Source organism: Nannospalax galili, unplaced genomic scaffold (genome assembly GCF_000622305.1).
Source record: "Nannospalax galili isolate Female #2095 unplaced genomic scaffold, S.galili_v1.0 scaffold2103, whole genome shotgun sequence".
In the NCBI taxonomy this organism is placed as follows: domain Eukaryota; kingdom Metazoa; phylum Chordata; class Mammalia; order Rodentia; family Spalacidae; genus Nannospalax; species Nannospalax galili.
This window is the reverse complement of record NW_008349069.1, coordinates 207,835-228,938: the sequence shown is the minus strand read 5'-3', so window position 1 is coordinate 228,938 and position 21,104 is coordinate 207,835. Positions and strand designations below refer to the sequence as shown.

Genomic DNA, 21,104 nt, shown 5'->3' with positions numbered 1-21,104 from the left:
CTTCCCTTTTGGGTGTTTAAGGACATACAATTGGACCAGATAAACTGATTTGTTAAACTTACTTTTATATTCAGTGAAATGCAGATCTTATATATACAATTTGATGCAGTTGATAACTATACATATACATTTTCAGTCATCGCTCCAGAATATGATTTACAAAGCATACATTTTAATCATTCAGCAACACTCTCCCTTTGTTTTCAAAAAGTCTGCAGTGATTTAAGTGTTTTCCTAATGTGAAAGGCAGTATTTTTGCGGTCTTAAATTATAAAAAAAACTCTTAACAGTCTTCCAAGTGTCTTATTCCAAAGTTCCCTCCTCCTCCTGCAAAAAACCTCACTGACCAGACTGCAAAAACAAAACCACATCAAAGCAAAAAACAAAAGAAAAAAAAGTGTGAGTTATTTGCCAATATTTTTTTCTCATTATGAAGCCCAACCTGGCCTTCAATTCACTATGTAGCCTAGGCTGGCTTCAGGCTCAGATTCCCCTCCTCAACCTCCCATGTTGGGATTATAGGTGTATGCCACCATACTCAGTTTATAATTTTTCAAGTGTAGAATGTCATTATTAACATCTCCAATTATAGCTAAATAACTGCTGTCAGAAGAAAATGCAGAACAACATAATTTAACTTTTGACCAACAAAATATCACCTACATTACATAATTCTTACCTACAAATTCTCACTATTTATAAGTCATATGCTTAAAATAATTTATACAACTTACTATATTACTATTATATGCTGAAGCACTGACATCACTTTAATGAGGATAATATAAATCTCCTTTTTTTTTTTGAGACAAAGTCTCCACATAGCCCCAGTTATTTTTTTAACTTGCTTGTATCCAAGGATAACCTTGAACTCCTGATCCTCCTCCTGCCCTCCCCTCCCAAGTGGTGGAATTACAGGCATGCACCACCATGTCTGGCTCAAAACCTTAGTAAAACAAAATTCACACGTGAGGTGGGCATGGTAGTACCCACCTGTAATCCCAGCACTTGAGAGGCAGAGGCAAGGGGAGTACCACAAAGCTGAAGCCAGCCTCAGTTACACAGAAAGATCAAGCTGAGTTATTGGTTCTTGTTTCTAACTTACTATACACTTAGGAAATATTAAATTGTTATAATCAACATTCATATCTGAAAACTTCAGAAAATATTCTTATGCCTTCTTCAGCAATTCTTTAATACCTGAGTTGTATTTAGTGCTGTGTTCACATTTTTTATAGCTTCTTCAAAATTCTCTTCGTCTTCTGGAGTTCCATTCTCATTCTTTAAAATTCCTATTGAAATGGGAAATGGGAAATGAACAGTAGCTCTTTGCAGTTTTTCTCCCAGCACAACAGAAAAACCTTATCAGATTCTCAAGAGAGGATCAGAATGCTGATGTTGATCATGGAGAACAGCTTATCAGCTGTCCATCTTAAAACTATGTAAGGAAGGCCAGGTGTTGTGGTGCACACTTTAATACCAGCACTCAGGAGGCAGAGGCAGGGGGATCACTGTGAGTTCTAGGCCAGCCAGGGCTACACAGTGAGACCTGTCTGAAAAAAAAATAAAAACAAGAAACAAAAACCTACATAAAAAATAGTTCCTTCATCCCCAGGGAAAAAGGAAACTTAAAAACTCATCCTCGCCGGGTATGGTGGAGCCGCCTTTAATCCCAGCACTCAGGAGGTAGAGGCAGGTGGATCTCTGTGAGTTCAAGGCCAGCCTGGTCTACATAGTGAGTTCCAGGACAGCTGGGGCTACAGGGAAACCCTGTCTCAAAAAAAAAACAAAAACCCTCATCCTCTTAAAAAGAATTAAAAGTTGTTCAATAAGGCCAGGTATGGTGGCACATGTCTTTAAACCCAGCACTTGGAAGACAGAAGCAGTCCACTCTCTGTTTGAGGCCAATCAGGGCTACATAGAGAAAATGTGTCTCAAAAAAGATAAAGGTCCAATAAATATTAGCTTCAAGCAATATGCTTTTCAAACTTTATATAATACTTAGTCATAATGCATAAAATTACCTTGTCTAATCAAATCTCTGAAGTCCTCTTTTTCTTTATAAGTTTTAGGAATTCGCCCATTTGTCTAAAATGATTAAAAAAATTTTAAGATCTAGTTATAAAAACTCAAAATATGGAAATTGAGAGTCCAAAGTTTTCCCCATTCTCCACAGTGAGATTTCATAAAAAATATATACTTCAGTGAAAAAAGAGGCTCACTTGATTTGAAAAGAAAAACTCTAACATCCATTCCCCACAGTTAGTTTCAGAATGACATTTATTAAAATTCCAATTTATTAATTAAAATATCAGTACTAAAAGGTGATAGTGAAGATTCCAAAGGTTCCCACTTGTTCTACACCCTCGTAAGGAAAAACATTAACCCTCCTATTACCCTCAAATATATTCAGTGTATTATCATACATTGAAAATCCAGTCACATAATCCTTTTTTTAAAAAATTACATACTTCACTATACCACTGTGCTAAGTATTTAGCTACGATCACAATCCATGGGGTATGGCTGTGGTCCTAAAAATGAGACACAAATCAAAGAAATAGCAGTATTAGTTACTATTCACTTATACATCTTGTTTTCAACAAATTCCATAATATTTAAAACCATTTCTGACTAATATGGAGTAATAAACAGAGGAAAAATAAACTGGGCTAATAAAAATTGCTTTAGAAATGATTTTTTAATATTTTTATTTATTTATTTTGTATATATGAGTGTTGCTTGCATGTGTGTAAGTGCACCCATGTCCTGCAATGCCTGTGGAGTTCAGAAGGAGGCACTGGATTCCCCTGGAACTGGAGTTATAAATGGTTGTTAGCCACCATGTGGGTGCTGGGAATTGAACCCAGCTCCTCTGTAAGAGCAGTCAGTGCTCTTAACTGTTGAGCCATCTCTCCAACCCCAAGAAATGATTTTTGAGGATCCTCGGGTGACTCAGTAAGTAAAATGCTTGCCAGGCACAGCTATAAGCATCTGTAACCAAAGTACAGGGAGGTAGAGCCAGATAGATCCTAGAACTCGCTGGCCAATCAGCCCAGCTGAATGGCTAGCTCCAGGTTCAAAGACACTGTCTCAAAAACAAAATAAACGGCAACCTCCTGACACTGACCTCTCTTACCTCTGTAAGTGTACTCACAGGTTTGTACCCCCCCCACCACACACACACACACACACACACACACACACACACAAATATGCTTAAGACAGTATCCACTTTAACCCTGAAATATGAAATATGTATTAAATTCCCCTTTTTTCAGCAAGAAAATGGTCTCAGACACACCACTCAAAGATGCAACTCAATCTCTTGATTTCAAGTATCAATCCTAGACTAAAATGAGAACCTTGTTTTCTGATAAACAAAATGAATACCTGCATTTTAATTAATTGTAGGTGGAAAGAACATATACTCTGTTACAAATAAAGCTACTTCTGTAATGAAATACAATTGTGTGTGTTTAAAACACTTAAAGTTTAATTTTGAAGCAATTTCAACAAAATATTTAAATTCAAACTATTCATGTATATGTGTTTCGTTTTGAAAGAGAGCATCTCTATGTACCCTAGGATAGCCTTCAACTGTAAATCCTCTTGTTCAGCCTCCCAAGTGCTGGGATTACAGGTGTGTGCAGCATACCTAGCTCAAATTCAAACCATTTTTAAAAGTACATGTATCTGCAGAAATAAGGCCATAAGAAAGCTTCTGGGCTAATGTCCATTAAAATATTTTATTATTATTTTTAATATTTTTATTTATTATTTTTTGTGCATGAGTGTATTGCCTGCATGTATGTAAGTGCACCAGTGTCATGCAAGGAGGTCAGAAGACAATGTCAGATCCCCCTGGAACTGGAGTTATGGATAGTTGTTAGTTGCCATGTGGATGCTGAGCTTTGAAGCCGGGTCCTCTGCAAGAGCAGCCAGTGCTCTTAACTGCTGAGCCATCTCTCCAGCCCTTATTTATAATTTTTATTTTATGTGTGTGAGTGTATTGCCTGCATGTGTGTAAGTGCACCCATGTTGTGCAATGTCCACAGAGGTTAAAAAAAGGCATCAGATCCCCCTGAAACTGAGTTATGGATAGTTGTTAGCTGTCATGTGGGTGTTGGGAATGGAACTTAGGTCCTCTGCAAGAGCACTGCTGGTGTTCTTAACCACTGAGCCACCTCTCTGGCCCCATGCTTGATTTCTTAACCTGGGTAGTGATTACACAGTGAAGTTCAGTTTATCTACTTTTCTTCAATAAAAGTTTTTTAGCCAGGCATGGTGACATACACCTTTGATCCCAGCACTCAGGAGGCAGAGGCAGGCAGATCTCTTGTGAGTCTGAGGCCAGCCTGATCTATATATTGAGTTCCAAGCCAGCTATATAAGTGAGACCATCTCAAAAAGTTTTTTAAATTTGAGGGAAAAATAAAATTTTAAAGAATTTTATGGAGGCGTATAGTATTTTTTTTTTCACACTGGTATAATTCAAAAATCTTAGTTAAAAAAATATTTGGGGTTGGAGAGATGGCTCAGTGGTTAAGAGCACCTGGCTGTGCTCTTGTAGAGGATCTGTATTCAGTTCCCAGCACCCACATGGTAGCTAACAACCATCTATAATTCAGTTCTGGGGGCTTGGACGCCCTCTTCTGGCACAACATGGATGCATTTACATATATGTAAAACACTCATCCACAGCCGGGTGTGGTGGCGCATGCCTTTAATCCCAGCACTTGGGGAAGCAGAGGCAGGATCTTTGTGAGTTCGAGGCCAGCCTGGTCTACATAGTGAGTTCCAGGACAGCTGGGGCTACAGGGAGACCCTGTCTCAAAAAGACATTAGAAAAAAAACAAAAAAAAAAAACCCAAAAAAAACCCCACTCATCCACATAAAATAAAAATAAATATTAAAAAAAATATATTTGAAGCTAGGTATGGTGGCATATGCCTGTAATTTCTAGGACTTGGGAGGGAGAGGTAGGAGGACTGTCACAAGTTTGAGGCCAGCCTGATCTACATACCAAGTTCCAGGCTAGCCAGGGCTACATACTAAGACTTTGTTTCAAAAAAGGCAAAAAGAAAAAAAAAGTTTGAAGTCCACCTAGAAATTCAAGGTCACACACCATATTACCAACCTTTTTTCCCATGTGATCCAAATCATAAGAATGAAAATGCTCTCTCAATTCAGGAAATGGCTTATCTAGTCGTAGATCTTCCAATGCATTATCTGGATGAGATTCTATTACTGTTAAACAATCCAAAAAGATAAACTTAATTATTTAGCAATACAATTACTACCTTAGGGGAACTTAAGATCTATCAATCGATCTCTCTCTCTCTCTCTCTCTCTCTCTCTCTCTCTTTCTCTCTCTTTCAGACTGGATTGAGACAGGGACTTACTCTAGCCTAGGGTAGCCTCAGACTCACGCAATCATCCTGCTGCAGAGTCCCATGTTGGGATTTAGGCATGATCTACCATACCTGGCTGGAAATCTATAATCTTAAAGGGTCATAAGGCCTACAGATTTTTATCCCACTATGTTACCAAAGTACAATTTATGTTTAGTAAATATATATACATCTTAAGTTGAATAGAAGGGTTTATTTTTTCTCTCTTTTTTTCAGGTAAGTCCAGCCTGGCCTTGAACTCCAGTTACTCCTGACTCAGCCTGAGCACTAGGATTACAGGCATGTGCTACCACATCTGTATGACTATGTTTTAATAAAACTATGATTCCTTTAGAACAGAATTATTTGTTGTAACTGACAAAATGTATGCAGATGATACCTGGTAATCTAGCCTTGCTTCTCTATGGTCTTCAACAGAAGGCATCACCATCTTGCCTAGACCTCTTCCCTAGAAACCTGCGGGTCAACCTGGGTTTCTGTTTCCTTCACCTCAATATCAGTTACTCCTCACTTCCTGAGCTGACTGTATAATGCTCTCCACATGAGGGAATTCAAAGGAATGCAATTTCAGTTAGTATTTAAGAATGAGGTAAATTTCTGTCACTTGTTATGTGATCTCAGAAAAATAACAAATATCTCCCTGTGCCTCAGCATCACCTAAAAAGCAGGTATAATAGTACAAATCTAATAAAGGTTTGGTGAAGAGCAAATGAAGTAATTTACATAAGGGAGGCACACTGCTAGCAACACTAAGCTTCATTATCACCACCTCTCTTCCCCTCTTCCCCATCCTTATCACATCTTCCCTAAGTTAAAGCTCTCATCGTCTCTCCCCCTTATTGAGACTACTTCAAATCTAGTAACATCCCCTACCTTCAGTCTTTTCTCCTCTAAGTCTATCCACTTTCCACTCAACTTTAGAGAGATCCATTTAAAACACAATTTTACCCTGTCACTTTCCCACTTCTAACTCTTAGCCCTCCACTACCTACCAGGAGCTGATCCAACAAACCACTTCCTAACTGCCCACACAGATGCTACTCCTTGGCAATGCTGACAGTGCATCAATGGCTATCGTTGCACCAACAGAGTGCTTGACTCACAGCTGGCACAGAATGAAAACACTTTCTTGAATAAAAGTATTGTCTGAGTACTAAATGTAAATTTAGTGAAATTCTAAGATTAAGATTTTACAGGAAGAGCTAATATCAGCCTGAGCTGACACAGGCCTGTCTATGAACGTCTTTGGTCTCCTTTAACACTGTTTCCTTGGGACTAATAGGTAAATGACTCGCTTGTCACCTGTAATTGAACGTAAACTGGGGGAATCTAAGGCAGCATGAGAATGGAACAAAAGATCTACGTAGGGAAAATGGCAGTGTAACTTCTGTGTCAGGGTTACCTACAAATCATCTCTCTTCTGTGGTAGCCAGAGATACCCTATGTTGGGTTAGGAGCAAAAGGAACCAGCACTTGCACAGCTGCTGGGCCTCCCAGCAAGATGCAGAAGGCACCTGTTATGTCCCTGCTTTGCATCCTTCTATACTGCTACGTGAATAGCCTAAAGCCTACTTTAAAGTTTCTAAAATTACAACTTAAGCAACCAATAGCAAGCCCCACATGCTTACCTGGATGTTCTTTTATAATAATCCTCATATAACCAACTAGTCCGTATGTCCTACAGATCAGAAGAGGGATTTGGGAATTCCAGAGGATATCTGCTAAACGTAGTAATGTACTGTAAAGGGAAGCAAAGTAAGAGAGTAAGCCAGTGAATACATGCTGGACATGAAGCTGTCTCAAAATAAAGCAACTTTCTTACTAAATAATGCAAAGATAAATCTCATTACATTTAAATAAGATGATGAAAAGTATAGTGAGCCACAAGGCATTTTACTTGGCTGTCATGTCAAAAGTGTATCTTTTGGACTGGATGTGAAACCTTAGCCTATTGTATCAGGACGAATGCTGCTGAAAAACACTTTCTAAGCATTTCTATGACAGGAAAATATCTGTAAAACCCATGCAACACTTACAAACCTTCCTGTAAGCAGTAACAATTCTAACTAATTTGTTTTTGGTTTTCTGATTTTTTTTTTCAGTTTTTTTTGAGAGACAGGGTCTTACTGCACAGCTCAAGCTAGCCTGAAATTTACTATGTAGGTCACCCTGGTCCCAATCTCATGAGCTTCTCACCTCTCCCTCCTGAGTGCTGGGATACCACTATGCCTGGCTTTGAATTTTTTTTTTTCTTTTTTTCTTTGAGACAGGGTCTCAGTATGTAGCCCTGGCTAGCCTGGAATTTGCTATGTAGACCAGGCTAGCCTTGAACTCACAGCAATCTGCCTGCCTCTGACTCCTGAGTGCTGGGATCAAAGATGGGTACCACCATGCCTGGCCTAATTTTTAATCACTTAGCAATATCTAATGGTCACTTAAACTATTCTAAATATAATCCAAATAAGTTTTCTATCTCATTATTTTTCTCTTCCCTCTCTTTTCAATGCTAAACTACATACAAGGCCATCAAATTTAAAGATTTAAGAACTTCAGAAACTAGAAAAAATATGTACACAGAAAAAAATGTACAGAGGGAAAAAAACCTGTAAACCAAGTAAGTTAAGACTAAAAATATGAGGGCTGGAGAGATGGACTCAGTGGTTAAGAGCACTGGCTGTTCTTGCAGAGAACCCAGTTTCAGTTCCCAGCACCATCATGGCAACCCACAGCTATCTTAAACTCCAGTTCCAGAGGATTTGATGTTCTCTACATGTATGCCACACATACATGTAGGCAAAACACTCATTCACAAAAAGTAAAAATAGAAAAGTCTTTAAAAAAAAAAAAAAAAGACTTAAAAGATACTAACATACAAATTTACCTTTCAGGAAGCTGAGTTGCAACCACAATAGTAAACCTACAGAAAAATGAAGGATCATTGTCTAGGAGGCTTTCTGGACTCTAAATAGGACAAGGAGGGGAAAAAAAAAATCCAACAATTTCACAATCATATTAAACATAGCAGAAACAGTTAAGCTACTTAAAAAAAAATGAGGCAACAAATTCAATTCTAACTGAACATAAATGATACAAAGATTCAAAATTCAAAGTTTCTAGGGCTCTGAATTATTTTTGAAAATGTACTTTAGCATAGAAATCACAATGTATATATACTGTATTATACATACAAACTGAATATATTATACAAATAATTTATTATACCTCTTCCACAAAACTTCCAGAGACATCGCTATTTAATTCTTGTAAGAATTCCACAGCAGCTTGAGCTCGGTTCTTTTAAAAAACAAAAGCATTTGACTTGAATTAGAAAGTACTTAGCTACAATGTAATCCTCAAGTCTACAGATCAAGAAAAACTCACCATGAAACTTTGCAAATTTCAGGCATAGAAGTGGCAAGTCTATTCTCAGCCAGTATTCAACTGAGGCTCAAGTAGAATGTTAGGGTAGACTATCACTGCCCAGAGTTCTTAAACAACCACATTATTTATCCTCAACTTTTCTGATTAAGCAAATGTCAAAAATGGGCAGCAGGCAAGTTTACACTGGATCAGTTCAGACCCATTCCCACCACCCACATACAATCCTTAAGAGTGGCCATCATTAAGGTAACTGCAACGTTCATAATACTAACATGGTTTTCTAAGATTTTCATTTGAAACAGTTAAAAAAAAAAGTGTGTGGGGGGTGCTGGAGAGATGGCTCATTGGTTAAGAGCACTGGCTGCTCTTGCAGAGGACCCAGGTTCAATTCCCAGCACCCACATAGTGGCTAAGAACCATACTTAACTCCAGTACCAGAGGATCCAACTTCCAATCTCTGTGGGCATTGCACAACATGTGTGCATTCACATACATGCAGGCAATACACTCATTCACATAAAATAAAAATAATAATAAGCCAGGCATGGTAGTGCATGGCTTTAATCCCAGCACTTGGGAGGTAGAGGCAGGAGGAGCTCTGTGAGTTCAAGGCCAGCCTGGTCTACATAGTGAGTTCCAGGACAGCTGGGGCTACAGGGAGACCCTGTCTCAAAAAGACCAAAAAGGCCAAAAAAAAAATATAATAATAATAAAAGAAACTTCTGGTTAACTTCACTTACTAAATTTTTAACCAGAGTACTCCATCCTCTGAGCATTAATGTTACTCAAGACTTTAATATAGGACAGTGTAACATCACAGGCAGTACACCTCTAAATTCTTAAATTACCAAAATACAAACATTTATCAAGTAAGAAAAATGAGCTAACTTTTTTTTTTTTTTTGTCTTTTTCTTAGAGTAGAAACTCTTCTAAAGCTAAAGCTTTTCAGACAGTCAAGATACAGTGGCATTACCAGATGCTCACACACATCCATATTCTGTAACAAAATGATTGCATACCTTGCCAATACTGCTTCTTTGAAGGAAAAAACTAAAATGGATAGAAAAAAAGAGTAAAGATTTACATGACTATAAAGGAAAAGTTGTTTGTAATATAGCATGTATATTCAAGTATAGAACAAAATGTACAGGGGAAGGGTGCTGGGACAGAACCCAGGGCTTCACGCATTATAGCAAGCCCTCTACCATGGAGCTATGCTCCCAGCCCAAAAACTATTTTCAGAACACACTGTATAAGCCTTCTAGGAGGAAGAAACCTGATGTACTTAGTAAATCAGTGCTTCCCAAGGTATGCACAACAAAATACACATTTCACACAATGCTCTGAGAGAAAAAGAGTTCCAAGGCTTAAAAGAGTAAGCACCAGATGGTGTATCTCTATTTTGAAAATTCAAAACACACATGATAATAAAGTTTTATAGTAAAGAAATTTTAACTTCCTTTGACCCATTTCCCAAACTCATTTGACCACAACACCCACTGTCCCATTTAATAGCATTAACATTCCCCATAACCAACGTTCTGAAGACACCTGGGAAATGCTGTAGGGAACTATTTGCTTTTGCAGGAAATTACACAAGCTTTATTCAGGCTTCCATCTACACATACTTGGGTCACATCTGAAAGGCCCAGATATGAGGCTGCTGATTCAACCAGGGTACAATTTTGTCACATAAGTGTGTGGTTCCATAAGAAAAAGTAACCTGGAGCTGGAGAGATGGCTCAGTGGTTAAGAGCACTGGTTGCTCTTGCAGAGGGCCTGGGTTCAGTTTCTAGCACCCACATGGCAGGTAACAACCATCTAAAACTCCAGTTCCAGGGTACCAATGCCCTCTTCTGGTCTATGGAGGCAGCAGGCATGCACATGGTGCACAAAAATGCTCACAGGCAAAACTCTCACACATGTAAAACAAAAATAGATCTTAAAAAAAGAAAAGGACACTATTCTTAGTACATTCTGCATAACAGTCAAGTAAGCAACAATAATAGGACTTTTTTCTTTACAGATACCAATAAAAGAAACTTAAACTACCACCCAAAGAAACGGCATCACTGTAAAATATGAACTAAATTCTGGTGAGAAACAACTGAACTAAGCTTAAAAGGTATTATTAAATATCTTAAAAGATAAAAGGTATTATTTTTATAATCTCCAAACACATATTCGTATTCTATATTAACACCAGTGAATTAATACAGGGCTTAGAAAAGTACCTAGATTTCACAAGGGACAAATGACGACTTCTTTCCACTAATAACAATCAAGACAGTAAGGACCATTTGTTAATGGTCTATTTGCCAACACTGCACTAGCACCTCACCTGAATGTGCTCGCTGCTTCCTCACCACAGCCTAAACAAATGGTCATGAGGTAAAATTAATAATCAGCCTCACTGTGAGTATACTGCCTTTGCTAACATGTTCGTATTTGAAAAGAACAGAACATACTTGTTTCCAGCATCTTCTCCGCTGACCTGATTTCCGTCAATAATTGTAAATGATCCAATACCTGGGGAGATAAAACAGCCAGTCAAGAATTTTTTTTTTCATTTTATTTATATTTATTTATTCATTTATTTGTATCAGTATATGTGTGTGATTTCATACATGTTATTTCACATGTATGGAGCTCAGAGGACAACACAGGAAGGAAAGAGTTGGTTCTCTCCAGTAATCATGTAGGTTCTAGGGATCAAACTCAAGTTGTTAGGCTTGACAGCAAGTACATTTACATGCTGAGCCATCTCATCAGCTCAAGAATATGTTTTTTGTTTTTGTTTTTCTTTTAATCAGAACTTTAAAGAAGTCACCTTAGACCACAATCACCAATACTGCATTACCTGGTAGTACCAAGTTTTTAAGAATTTCAGTTCCTGTAGCTGTTGCATTTATTAGGCAAACATGAGCAGATTCCAAAGCCTCTTGCCCGTGATCACCCCACAACCTATAAAACAAGACACAAAGTAACTAAAAACTTCAACAGATCATACTTTGCATGGTATGATTAGAACTGTAAGCTTGGTCTTCCAGATCCTGTTCTTACTCCTTCCAAACCAGATAACTTAAAGAACCACTCGACATTAAAGAAATGTCTTAGCCAGGTGAGGCAGCATGCACCTATAATAGCCCTACCTATTCAGGAGGCTGAGGCAGAAGGATCCCTTAAGCCAAGTTCAGGGACAAAAAAATAAAAGTGTCTTGCACCTAAAACCAAGTTTGTTCTTAATTTCATTTCTTCTAAATGATATGGGTCCAGTGTATTTAAGATCATGACATGTGACATTTATCCCTGTGACATCTGCAAGAATAAGCAAAAGCTCAAGAATAAATAAAAAGCTCACTTACTATCTGAGGAGCCTTATACTGAGTTCTGCAGAAATCCTTTAAAATACAATAGCCAATGAACATTCAATTTTTTAAATTTTTAAAAATTTTACTTATTTTCTGCTGAGCGTAGTGGCACACAACTTTAGTCCCAGCACTCGGGAAGCAGAGGCAGGTGGATCTCTGTAAGTCCAAGACCAGCCTGGTCTACATAGTGAGTTCAGGCCAACTGAGGCCACAGGGAGACGCTGACTCAAAAAGAAAAAAAAAAAATTCCTTATTTTTCATTTTATGTCTGAGTGTATTGCCTGCATGTACGTCATGTCATGCAGTGCCTGCAGAGGCCAGAGAAGGGTGTTAGATCCCCTGGAACTGGAGATATGGGCAGTTGTTAGCTGCCATGTGGGTCCAAGTCGTCTGTAAGAACAGCAAGTGCTCTTTAATCACTGAGCCATCTCTCCAGCCCCCCAATGAACATTCTAACAGCAAGGTTAACAGATGTGTACATTAACAGACGAGATATAATATAAAGTAATTCCCTTTCTGTGTGAGTATGTCACAACCAACTGCCTCATCTGATTTTTTATTTGCTGAGCATCTATCTCTTCACTTAAAAAGGGTCTGGACCATGCTGCTGGCACAGGAAGCACAGGACTGTCTACCTAGAGTAGACAATCACTGAAGAGCTCTCAAATGGAAGAACAGCCTGAAAAATCAGATAGAACATAAACATGTTTTTTCCTTTCCCATGAAAGTGGAGCAAATAGTCTTATTTAATGAACAAAGGGTTGGGAAATTAAGACCAACAAAAGGTTGGACAATTGGAGAATGAGGCAAAGAGTACTGGTGTATCTCTAGGCCCTATGTTTGAAGAAAGGATCTAAAGCAAGAAAGCAATCCTCTTCACTTTTCTGCTGCCTGAGCAGAGCCCTGACTAGAGGCTGCTACTTGCCCACCCAACTTGGTTTCTGCTTCATTCTGACCCTTCTAAACTATAATCAGTTTTTATTATGAAAGGCAAATCTTGGTACTTAAATGGAAGGGACTTAATAAAAACCCTCTCCTGGTGCTTAGTAACCTTAACTACCTTCTCAGTTTGGTTGTCTATGATTACATCTGTACTCAAAACACAAGAACTCCAAGAGTTATAAGAACTCAGGGTAGTTACAAGTATTCTGTCACTTTGTTTCTTTCCTTAGAAACCTGGAAGCAAGGATGAGACTGCAGGCGCTGACAAAGCCAGGTGGCCCTGAGCTTAAAAACATGCAAATGTGGGGCGAGCTGCCTACTTCCTCAAATCTTAATTTCCCCATCTGCAAAACACAAAGGTCTGCCTTCAAGGGTGCTCTTGGAACTAAGTACCTAAACCCCTGATCCAGCACTAGCTAGAGAGGAACTCCAATCCATGGGGAGATATTTTACGTTTTTTTTTTTTTAATGTTGGGAGCTCCTGGAAAGATGGATCCAGGCAAGCATCTTTATTACCTCCTCTAAATCAACACACTAATGTACAATAAATAAGAATGGAAAAGAAAAACACAAGGGGTGGGGAGGTAGATGAAGATAAGTCTGCTAGTTTAGATATGCCCTGTCCATTAGTCACAAATGGCCACTGAACACTAGAAACTGGGGTAGTGTGAATTAAGTCATGCTTTAAGTGTAAAACACCTGTTTTCTAAAAAAGTGTGCCGTAAAATGTCTTGGTAACCCTTTATAATGATATGCTGAAATGGTAATATTTTGGATATACTAGGCTAAACAAACATGATAAAAATTGATTTCAGACCTGACACTAGGAGGCAGGGTTTGGGGCCAGCCTGATCTACATAGCAAGTTCCAGGTTAGCCAGAGCTACATAATGAGACCGTGTCTAAAAAAATGAAAAGAAGGAAAGAAAAGAAAAAGAAAAAAAAAAGATTTTGGGGTTGGAGATGTATGGGGATGTAGGTCAGTTGGCTAAGTGCTTATCTAATATGGTAGCTCTGAGTTGCATCCCAGCACCAAATAAACTGGGTGTGGTCGTCCACACCTATAATCCCAGCATTTGGGATGACAAAGCAGGAGAATTGCTCCAAGTTTGAAGCCAGCCTGATCTACATGCTGCTGCTGCTGCTGCTGCTGCAATTTCCTGAGTCGAGCCTAGTTGTGTACATCTGTAATCTCAGCACTTTGGAGGTGGACGCGGGAGTTCAAGGCCAGTCACAGTTACATACTGAGTTCAAAGCCAGTCTGGGCTACAGGAGACCTTGTCTGAAGCCGGGGGAAAAAAAAAAAAAGGCAAAATTTGTTTCTGTGTCTCTTTTTAGTTTTTTTTACCCCCGGGACAGGGCATTGCTATGTAGCCCAGGCTGGCTTCGAATTCCTGATCCACCTGTCTCTGCCTCTCAAGTGTTGGGATTACTTCGGTCGCCGCCTCGCCCAGCGCTGCCTTAGGACACTACTGACACATCCCAGCAGTGTGCGGCCTGGATAGGGTAGTCGAGCCCCTTCTTCCGCGAACCCGGGAGGCCTGGCGTCCACCGCGAGGCTCCCAGGACACCGCGCACCTCCCCCGCACACGGCATGGCGGCCCGGGGGAAGGGACGGCCCGGCCTCCCGGAGCACCCGGCCCTGAGCGCCGGCTCCCAATCCACGCACCGCCCGGCCTCAGGCCCGAGGAAGGCCCGGCCTCGCCGCACCCACGCGTAGGCCGCGCCCGGCCTCAGGGGAGCCCGCAAACCCGCCCCCTGGGCTCGGGGAGCCCCGGCTCACCTCAGCTGCCGGTCGTACTTCTGCTCCTTGAGCAGTTTCCCCGGCTGCGCCATGGCCGCACCCGCCCCGCGAACAGCAGAGCCGCTGCAGAACGCCGCCACCCACTCCACGCACGCAGGCGCTCTAAGCGTCCTTTGGCTGCCGCCGCTTCCCGCCAGCCGCCAGTAGGGGGCGCTGCCGCGGCACTGCGCACGCGTCACGGGGGGCGCGGGGGGGGGGGCTGTGAGAGGGGGATGAGGCTAGAAGATCCCGAGGTGGGCAGGCCTGCATGTCCCAGGTGGGGTTTGAGGGGGCGAATGAGGCTAGCTGATCTCGAGGTCAGGCAGGCATGCACGTCCCAGGGTACAGTCTATTTCTCTGTATATGCATTAATTGTGGGGAACTTGGGCTTTGGAATCAGGCACACTTGAATTTTAATCACTTACTAATTGTGAAACTGGCTCTTTCCCATTCAAACCCTCAGTTTGCTTACCTGTGCAATGGGGATGCATGGATCTCCACCACAATGGTCTTTGCAATGAGATTTTTAAGAAATTACTTCTATTTTATGTGTATCAGTGTTTTGCCTGCATGTATGTAGGTGCACCGTGTATATGCAATGCCTGAGGAGAACAGAAAGTGTCAGAGCCCTTAGAACTGGAGTTATAGTCAGTTGCTAGCTAACATGTGGGTGCTGGGAACCAAACCTGTATCCTCTGCAAGAACAGCAAGCGCTCTTAACAGCTGAGCCATTTCTCTAGTCCCATGGAATGAGATTTTAAATTTTTATTTTTATTCTATGTGTGTGTGTTTTACCTACATGTATATGTGTACCATGTGTGTGCAGTACCTGCAGAGGCCAGAAGAGGGCATCAAATCCCCTGGAACTGGAGCTATAGTTGGTTGTGAGCTGCCAAATGGGTGTTGGGAGTCAAACTCAGGTCCTTTGCAAAAACAGCCAGGGCTTTTAACCAACAAGCCTTTTCTCTAGCCCAAGAGATTTTTTTTTTAAATACATAGGGTTAGACTCAGAAAAATTCTTGTATGAACAAAAACTTTCATTATAATGAACAGTCCTCTTCACTCATTTCTTCCCTCCTGTCATGTAACAAGCCCACACTTTGAGGGCCTGTTTTTAGCTACAAAGCCAGCTGCTTCTATCTGCAGAGCAAAGATTGCTTAAGTCCAGTCCTCTTCTTGTTAAGTTCACAGTCTTCTTGTTAAGTTCACAGCCAAGAGGGACAGTAAATCAGCATGCTTACCAAGGTGGTCCTCCTAGAAAGAGGAATCCCACCTCATTTCTCCCTTTCAAGAATGTTCCATGTGGTATATAAATGGAAAGCTGTTCTTAGCAGAAGGAACAGCAGTGTTATCTCTAGGAGTCAAAGTAGCAAGAGAGGCTGCTGGTGGTAGTGCAGTTCCCACAGGTGACCACAGGTGAGATAGAGTCTGGGGAGTTTGAGACGCAGCAGGGGTTGGGCTGCAATTGCTAGCATCAGCTCCAAGTGTCACAGGATGACTGTCCTGTGGTGACCAATGCCAAAAAAGGGGTTTACTTCATGGGGGCAGGTTAAAGATTCCTTCCCCTCTTTATCCCAGTCCCTACAGGCATCTCCAGGTTAATAATTGCCTGAAATAAGGTGGATGTGCACACAGATCCCATACTCACCCCATGTCCTCTAGGGTGGGGAACAGAAGAGGGGCACAGTTTGACAGTAATGTTGCAGTGATGATGAATGCACTTCCCCTGAACACAGTGTCCAGGACCAGGGTGAGGGCACACCTTCCCAGGACTTCCCTTTCCAGCACCGTGGAACCCAGCTTATGGGAGAGAGAGGCACAAGGCTTTCCCACGTCACTGTGTGCTTACACTGTTATATGGCCTGCTCTAGTTGGACAGGTGAAGCATAAGGGATAATAAAATACAGAGGATGTGGGAAGGTCAGATGAGGGCTGGAGAGATGGTTCAGCAGTTAAGAGCACTGGCTGCTCTTGTGGTGGCAGATTTCCTGGGAAGATTCTAGGGTAACAGGAAGTGGCTGACAAGCTGGGGGACCTTCATGCTGTCCCTGGGCTTGGCCCTGTGCCTTTTCCCTTGTTTGTTTTCCCTGAGAGAGTTCTTTTGTCAAATTCCCCCTGGTCTGCACAGTGTTGGGAAGAAAAAGGCAGCCAGCCGTGGTGTTTTTCCACGTTAGGGCCAGAGCTTAAAAAGAATCCTTGTCAGTGGCTGGAGTCCTGGAGGCAGCTCAGTGTGACCTAGCCCTCAGGTGTGCTAATTAAGGGAGCTTGAGCACACTGGGAATGCTTCAATGACCTCACCATAGAGCTGCCACCCCCAGGGTCCTCTGGGAAGAGAGGCCATCTTAAGATTGCTCCCCTGATGATGTGGGAGGCTGGTCAGAGCATGGTCCTTATTGTAGTATTGGGCAGTTCATTCCCTCAGCACAGGGGAAAGAAGCAGAGCCCGGTTCGATTCAATTTATTTGATTAAGGAAATGGAATTTGGGAGTTCACACCATGTTAGAATCAGTCAAGATGTTATCTTAGCACTCAGGAGCTGAGGCCAGAGGATTTCTGAGTCTGAAACCAGCTAGGGTGAACATAGTAAACCCTATATATAAACAAATAAATAATCCAGAACTGGCAATGGCAATACTGAATTTATAAATGCTATATAGGGATGGCTCAGCAATGGAGCACTCGCCTTACCTGTGCAAAGCCCTGGGTTCCATCACCATCTCCAGCACTGCAAAAGGAAAAAACAAAACAAAATAAAACAATTTTAGTGGGGTTCAATGGTTTATGAGCACTGGCTGCTCTTGCAGCGGACCCAGAATCAGTTCCCAGCACCCACATGGCAGCTAACAACTGTCCCTGCAACTCCGGTTCCAGGGGATCCAATGCCTTCTTCTGACCTCCATGGGCACTGCATGACATGGGTGCACTTACATACATGCAAGCAATACACTAATATACATAAAATAAAATAATAAATAAAATATTAAAAAAAGAAGTAGCGGGTAAAAGTTCACTAGCCTCCTATACACATCCCCTTCAAGAAAGGGAACATTCACAAATCTGATTGGAAATGAACTACACTGGGGGAGAATCATACTGCCTGTGAGTGCATGACTTTGAGAAGAATTGTGTTGTTGGTGCCTTCAAAAAGATACCTCAGTGCATGCATTTCTTTCTTTAATTTTTATATTTATTTATTTGGCAGAAGGGGATGTGCATGTACTACAGCATGCTTGTACAGGTCAGAGGACAGCTTTCAGAAGTCAGTTCTCTCCTTCCTCCATGTGGGTTCCAGAAATGGAACTTGGATTGTCAGGTTTCCCCACTAAACCAACCTTGCTGGTCTTCTTTCCTTCCTTCCTTCCTTCCTTCCTTCCTTCCTTCCTTCCTTCCTTCCTTCCTTCCTCCCTCCCTTCTTCATTCCTTTCTTTCTTTCTTTGAATATTCTTTGACAATATTAATGTATATATATATATGTATCTTGTACATATGTATTAATGGACAATATGTATTGGTGTATATAATGATTCTTGATCTTATGCAGTTCAAGTTCCTCCTCTAAATACCCCCCCACATCAATACTTTCTTCCCTCACCTTCATGTGTAGTCATTTCTTAGAATTACAGTAACAAAGTACCATAAACTGAATGGCTTAAAGAAAGAGAAATGTTTCACAGCATGCTCCTTCTAAACCTGTAGGGGGAAATCCTTGCCGCTTCCTTGTTCTGTTGATTTGTTAGGAGTCCTTGCCTTGTAGCTGCAGCACTCCAATCCCTGACCCCCTGGTCACATGGAACTTTCCTCTGTGTCTTAGGCTTTATCTCTTCTTAGATGGTACCAAGGTACCCAGGAAGGGACATCATTACCACGGCAACGTACTGTCATATATGCCCTTTTCCCTGTCTTGACTGCATGTGCTAAACCTCAGTTTCTAAAGATCTCATTTACAGGTCTTGGGGGATTAAGACTTCAATCACTTTTGCCCAGCTACAACTCAGCTTGTAGAAGGATGGAAAGGTACCAGGGCTGGAGCTGTGGGGGTTGATCAGAAAAGAACCCTTGCCACCTGGAAGTCAGGGCCACCAATGCATGTCTTTCCTGTTGCAGAAGGCAGCAAACACAGGTTTCAGACCTGGAAGCCATGATTTAATTCACTTAGCCCATTGATTTTTCTTTTCTTTTTTTTGGTCTTTTTGAAGCAGGGTCTCCCTGTAAGCCCCAGCTGTCCTGGAACTCACTATGTAGACCAGGCTGGCCTTGAACTCTCAGAGATCCACCTGCCTCTGCCTCCCAAGTGCTGGGACTACAGGCATGCGACACCACGCCTGGCTTCTTTCCTTTTTTTAATTTGGTTACATGAGAGAAGGTCTCACATAACTCAGACTGGCCTCCAACTCACTGTGTAGCTTAGGATGACCTTGAACTCCTGATCTTCCTGCATCCATTTCCCAAGTGCTGGGATTACAGACATATGCCACCATACTCTAGCTAGTCAATGGTTTCAGGGTCTTCACAAGGATACTTGTTAGGAATGCAAATTATGGGCCAGACCTCAGAACTTTTCAACCGGAAACCCTGGGGTGAGGGTCAAGAAACTAACAAGTCTTCCAAATGATTCTAAAGGATAATCATGTTTGAGAAGCACTGATCTAGTCCATACACCCCAACTAACACACACACACACACACACACACACACACACACACACACACACTGAACAAGTGGGAAGATGCAGCCTCTTATATACAAAACTACTTCCAGCTGGCCTTGGTAGTGTACACCTATAAACCTAGTACTTGGAATATGGATACTGGAGGATCAGAAGTTCAAGGCCATCCTCTGCTACATAGCCAACTTGAGGCCTGGGTTTCAGGAGACCCTGTCTAAACAAAACAAAACAAACACCCAAAAAAGACCCCAAGAAACAAAGAAAGAAATATGCCACCCCCTGTTTATTGAACACTTACTATATATCACACAAATCACTGACATACATCACTTCTCCTGTTCACAGCTACCTGGTACAATACTCACCTGCTTACACACTGAGCAGAGGCTTGGAATAAGGAGAGAACTACCCCAAATTAAGGAATTTGAAACAAATACTCTGACATATCTGGCCAGACCCAGTGTAAGTCTGTTGTTTCATCCATTCTGGTTGGTGTCTATCAGGGGATATTGGATCTATAGGTTCTTGGAAAGTTAAGGACAATCTATAGTCTGTGAGAGACCAGTCAGGAAAAAGCCAGCTGGTATACCTCTTGGGACTTAGCCACTATCCCTCCCTGCCTGCCCCTGTCCATCCTTCCCCCTCTTCCTCAAGTACTCATTGGCTAGTTCTTGCCTTTCTCCTTAACCCCATAAGCAGCCGAAGGCAACAGTGACTATAACATTCACAGTCATACCACTCAAGACTGGCCCAGCACATGACATTTAAAAAAGCTTTGATAAATGCTTGCTGAATGAAAGGATAAATTTCTGAAACTACTTCCACTATATTTTCTACATTTTAAAATGTTACTTGGGCTGGTGATATGGCAAGGTAAAAGCCCTGGCCACACAAGCCTGATGACCTGAGTTGAATACCAAGAACCCAGAATAGAAAGAGAGAACTGACTCCCAAAAGTTGTCCTCTGACCTCCACACATGTGTCATGGCACATGCCCAACTCCACTCATACAGCACACACACGCATGCACACACACACACGATCATAATAAGTAAATAAAATTTAAAATGTCACGTGGCAATGAATCTATCATCTAATTAGGTCATTCTATTTCTAGTAATTTATCCTAAGGAAATCATCAGACACATACAGAGATGGATGAATAAAGACACTTAGTGAAGTGCTTTGTGCAATATTGAAAACTGGAAAATATACCAAGCAATGTATGAATATTAAGTGTCAAGTCCTCCAAGGCTAATCAAACAGGGAAAAGCTTAACTAGGACAATAAGTGAAAAAGCTGATCACAAAGCTTTCTACATACTTTTTAATTTTTATTTTATGTGAGTGTTTTGCCTACAAGTGTGTAAGTGCACCCATGTCATGCAATGCTCATGGAGGTCAGAAGAGGGCATTGGATTCCCTTGGAACTGGAGTTATAGATGGTTGTTTGTGGGTGCTGGGAATCAAACCTAGGTCCTGCAAGAGCAGCCAGTGCTCTTAACTGCTGAGCCATCTCTCCAGTCTTTTTTTTACATAATCTTGATTG

The 21,104-nt window shown here is 41.3% G+C and overlaps 1 protein-coding gene across 1 annotated transcript in view; it reads right to left on the bottom strand.

Annotated features, from left to right (window-relative positions):
• Nae1 (NEDD8 activating enzyme E1 subunit 1) overlaps positions 1–15,028 on the bottom strand; it is a 30,626-nt gene extending 15,598 nt beyond the window's left edge. The window contains exons 1-11 of the mRNA XM_008846273.3: positions 14,891–15,028; positions 11,656–11,759; positions 11,264–11,324; positions 9,815–9,845; positions 8,637–8,708; positions 8,296–8,375; positions 7,043–7,152; positions 5,141–5,250; positions 2,472–2,534; positions 2,025–2,088; positions 1,201–1,292 (exon numbers count right to left, since the gene is read on the bottom strand). Coding sequence (XP_008844495.1) covers positions 1,201–1,292; positions 2,025–2,088; positions 2,472–2,534; positions 5,141–5,250; positions 7,043–7,152; positions 8,296–8,375; positions 8,637–8,708; positions 9,815–9,845; positions 11,264–11,324; positions 11,656–11,759; positions 14,891–14,943 — 840 coding nt within the window. The 5' untranslated portion in view covers positions 14,944–15,028. The remainder of the gene's footprint in view (positions 1–1,200; positions 1,293–2,024; positions 2,089–2,471; positions 2,535–5,140; positions 5,251–7,042; positions 7,153–8,295; positions 8,376–8,636; positions 8,709–9,814; positions 9,846–11,263; positions 11,325–11,655; positions 11,760–14,890) is intronic.
• Positions 15,029–21,104: the final 6,076 nt, after the last annotated feature.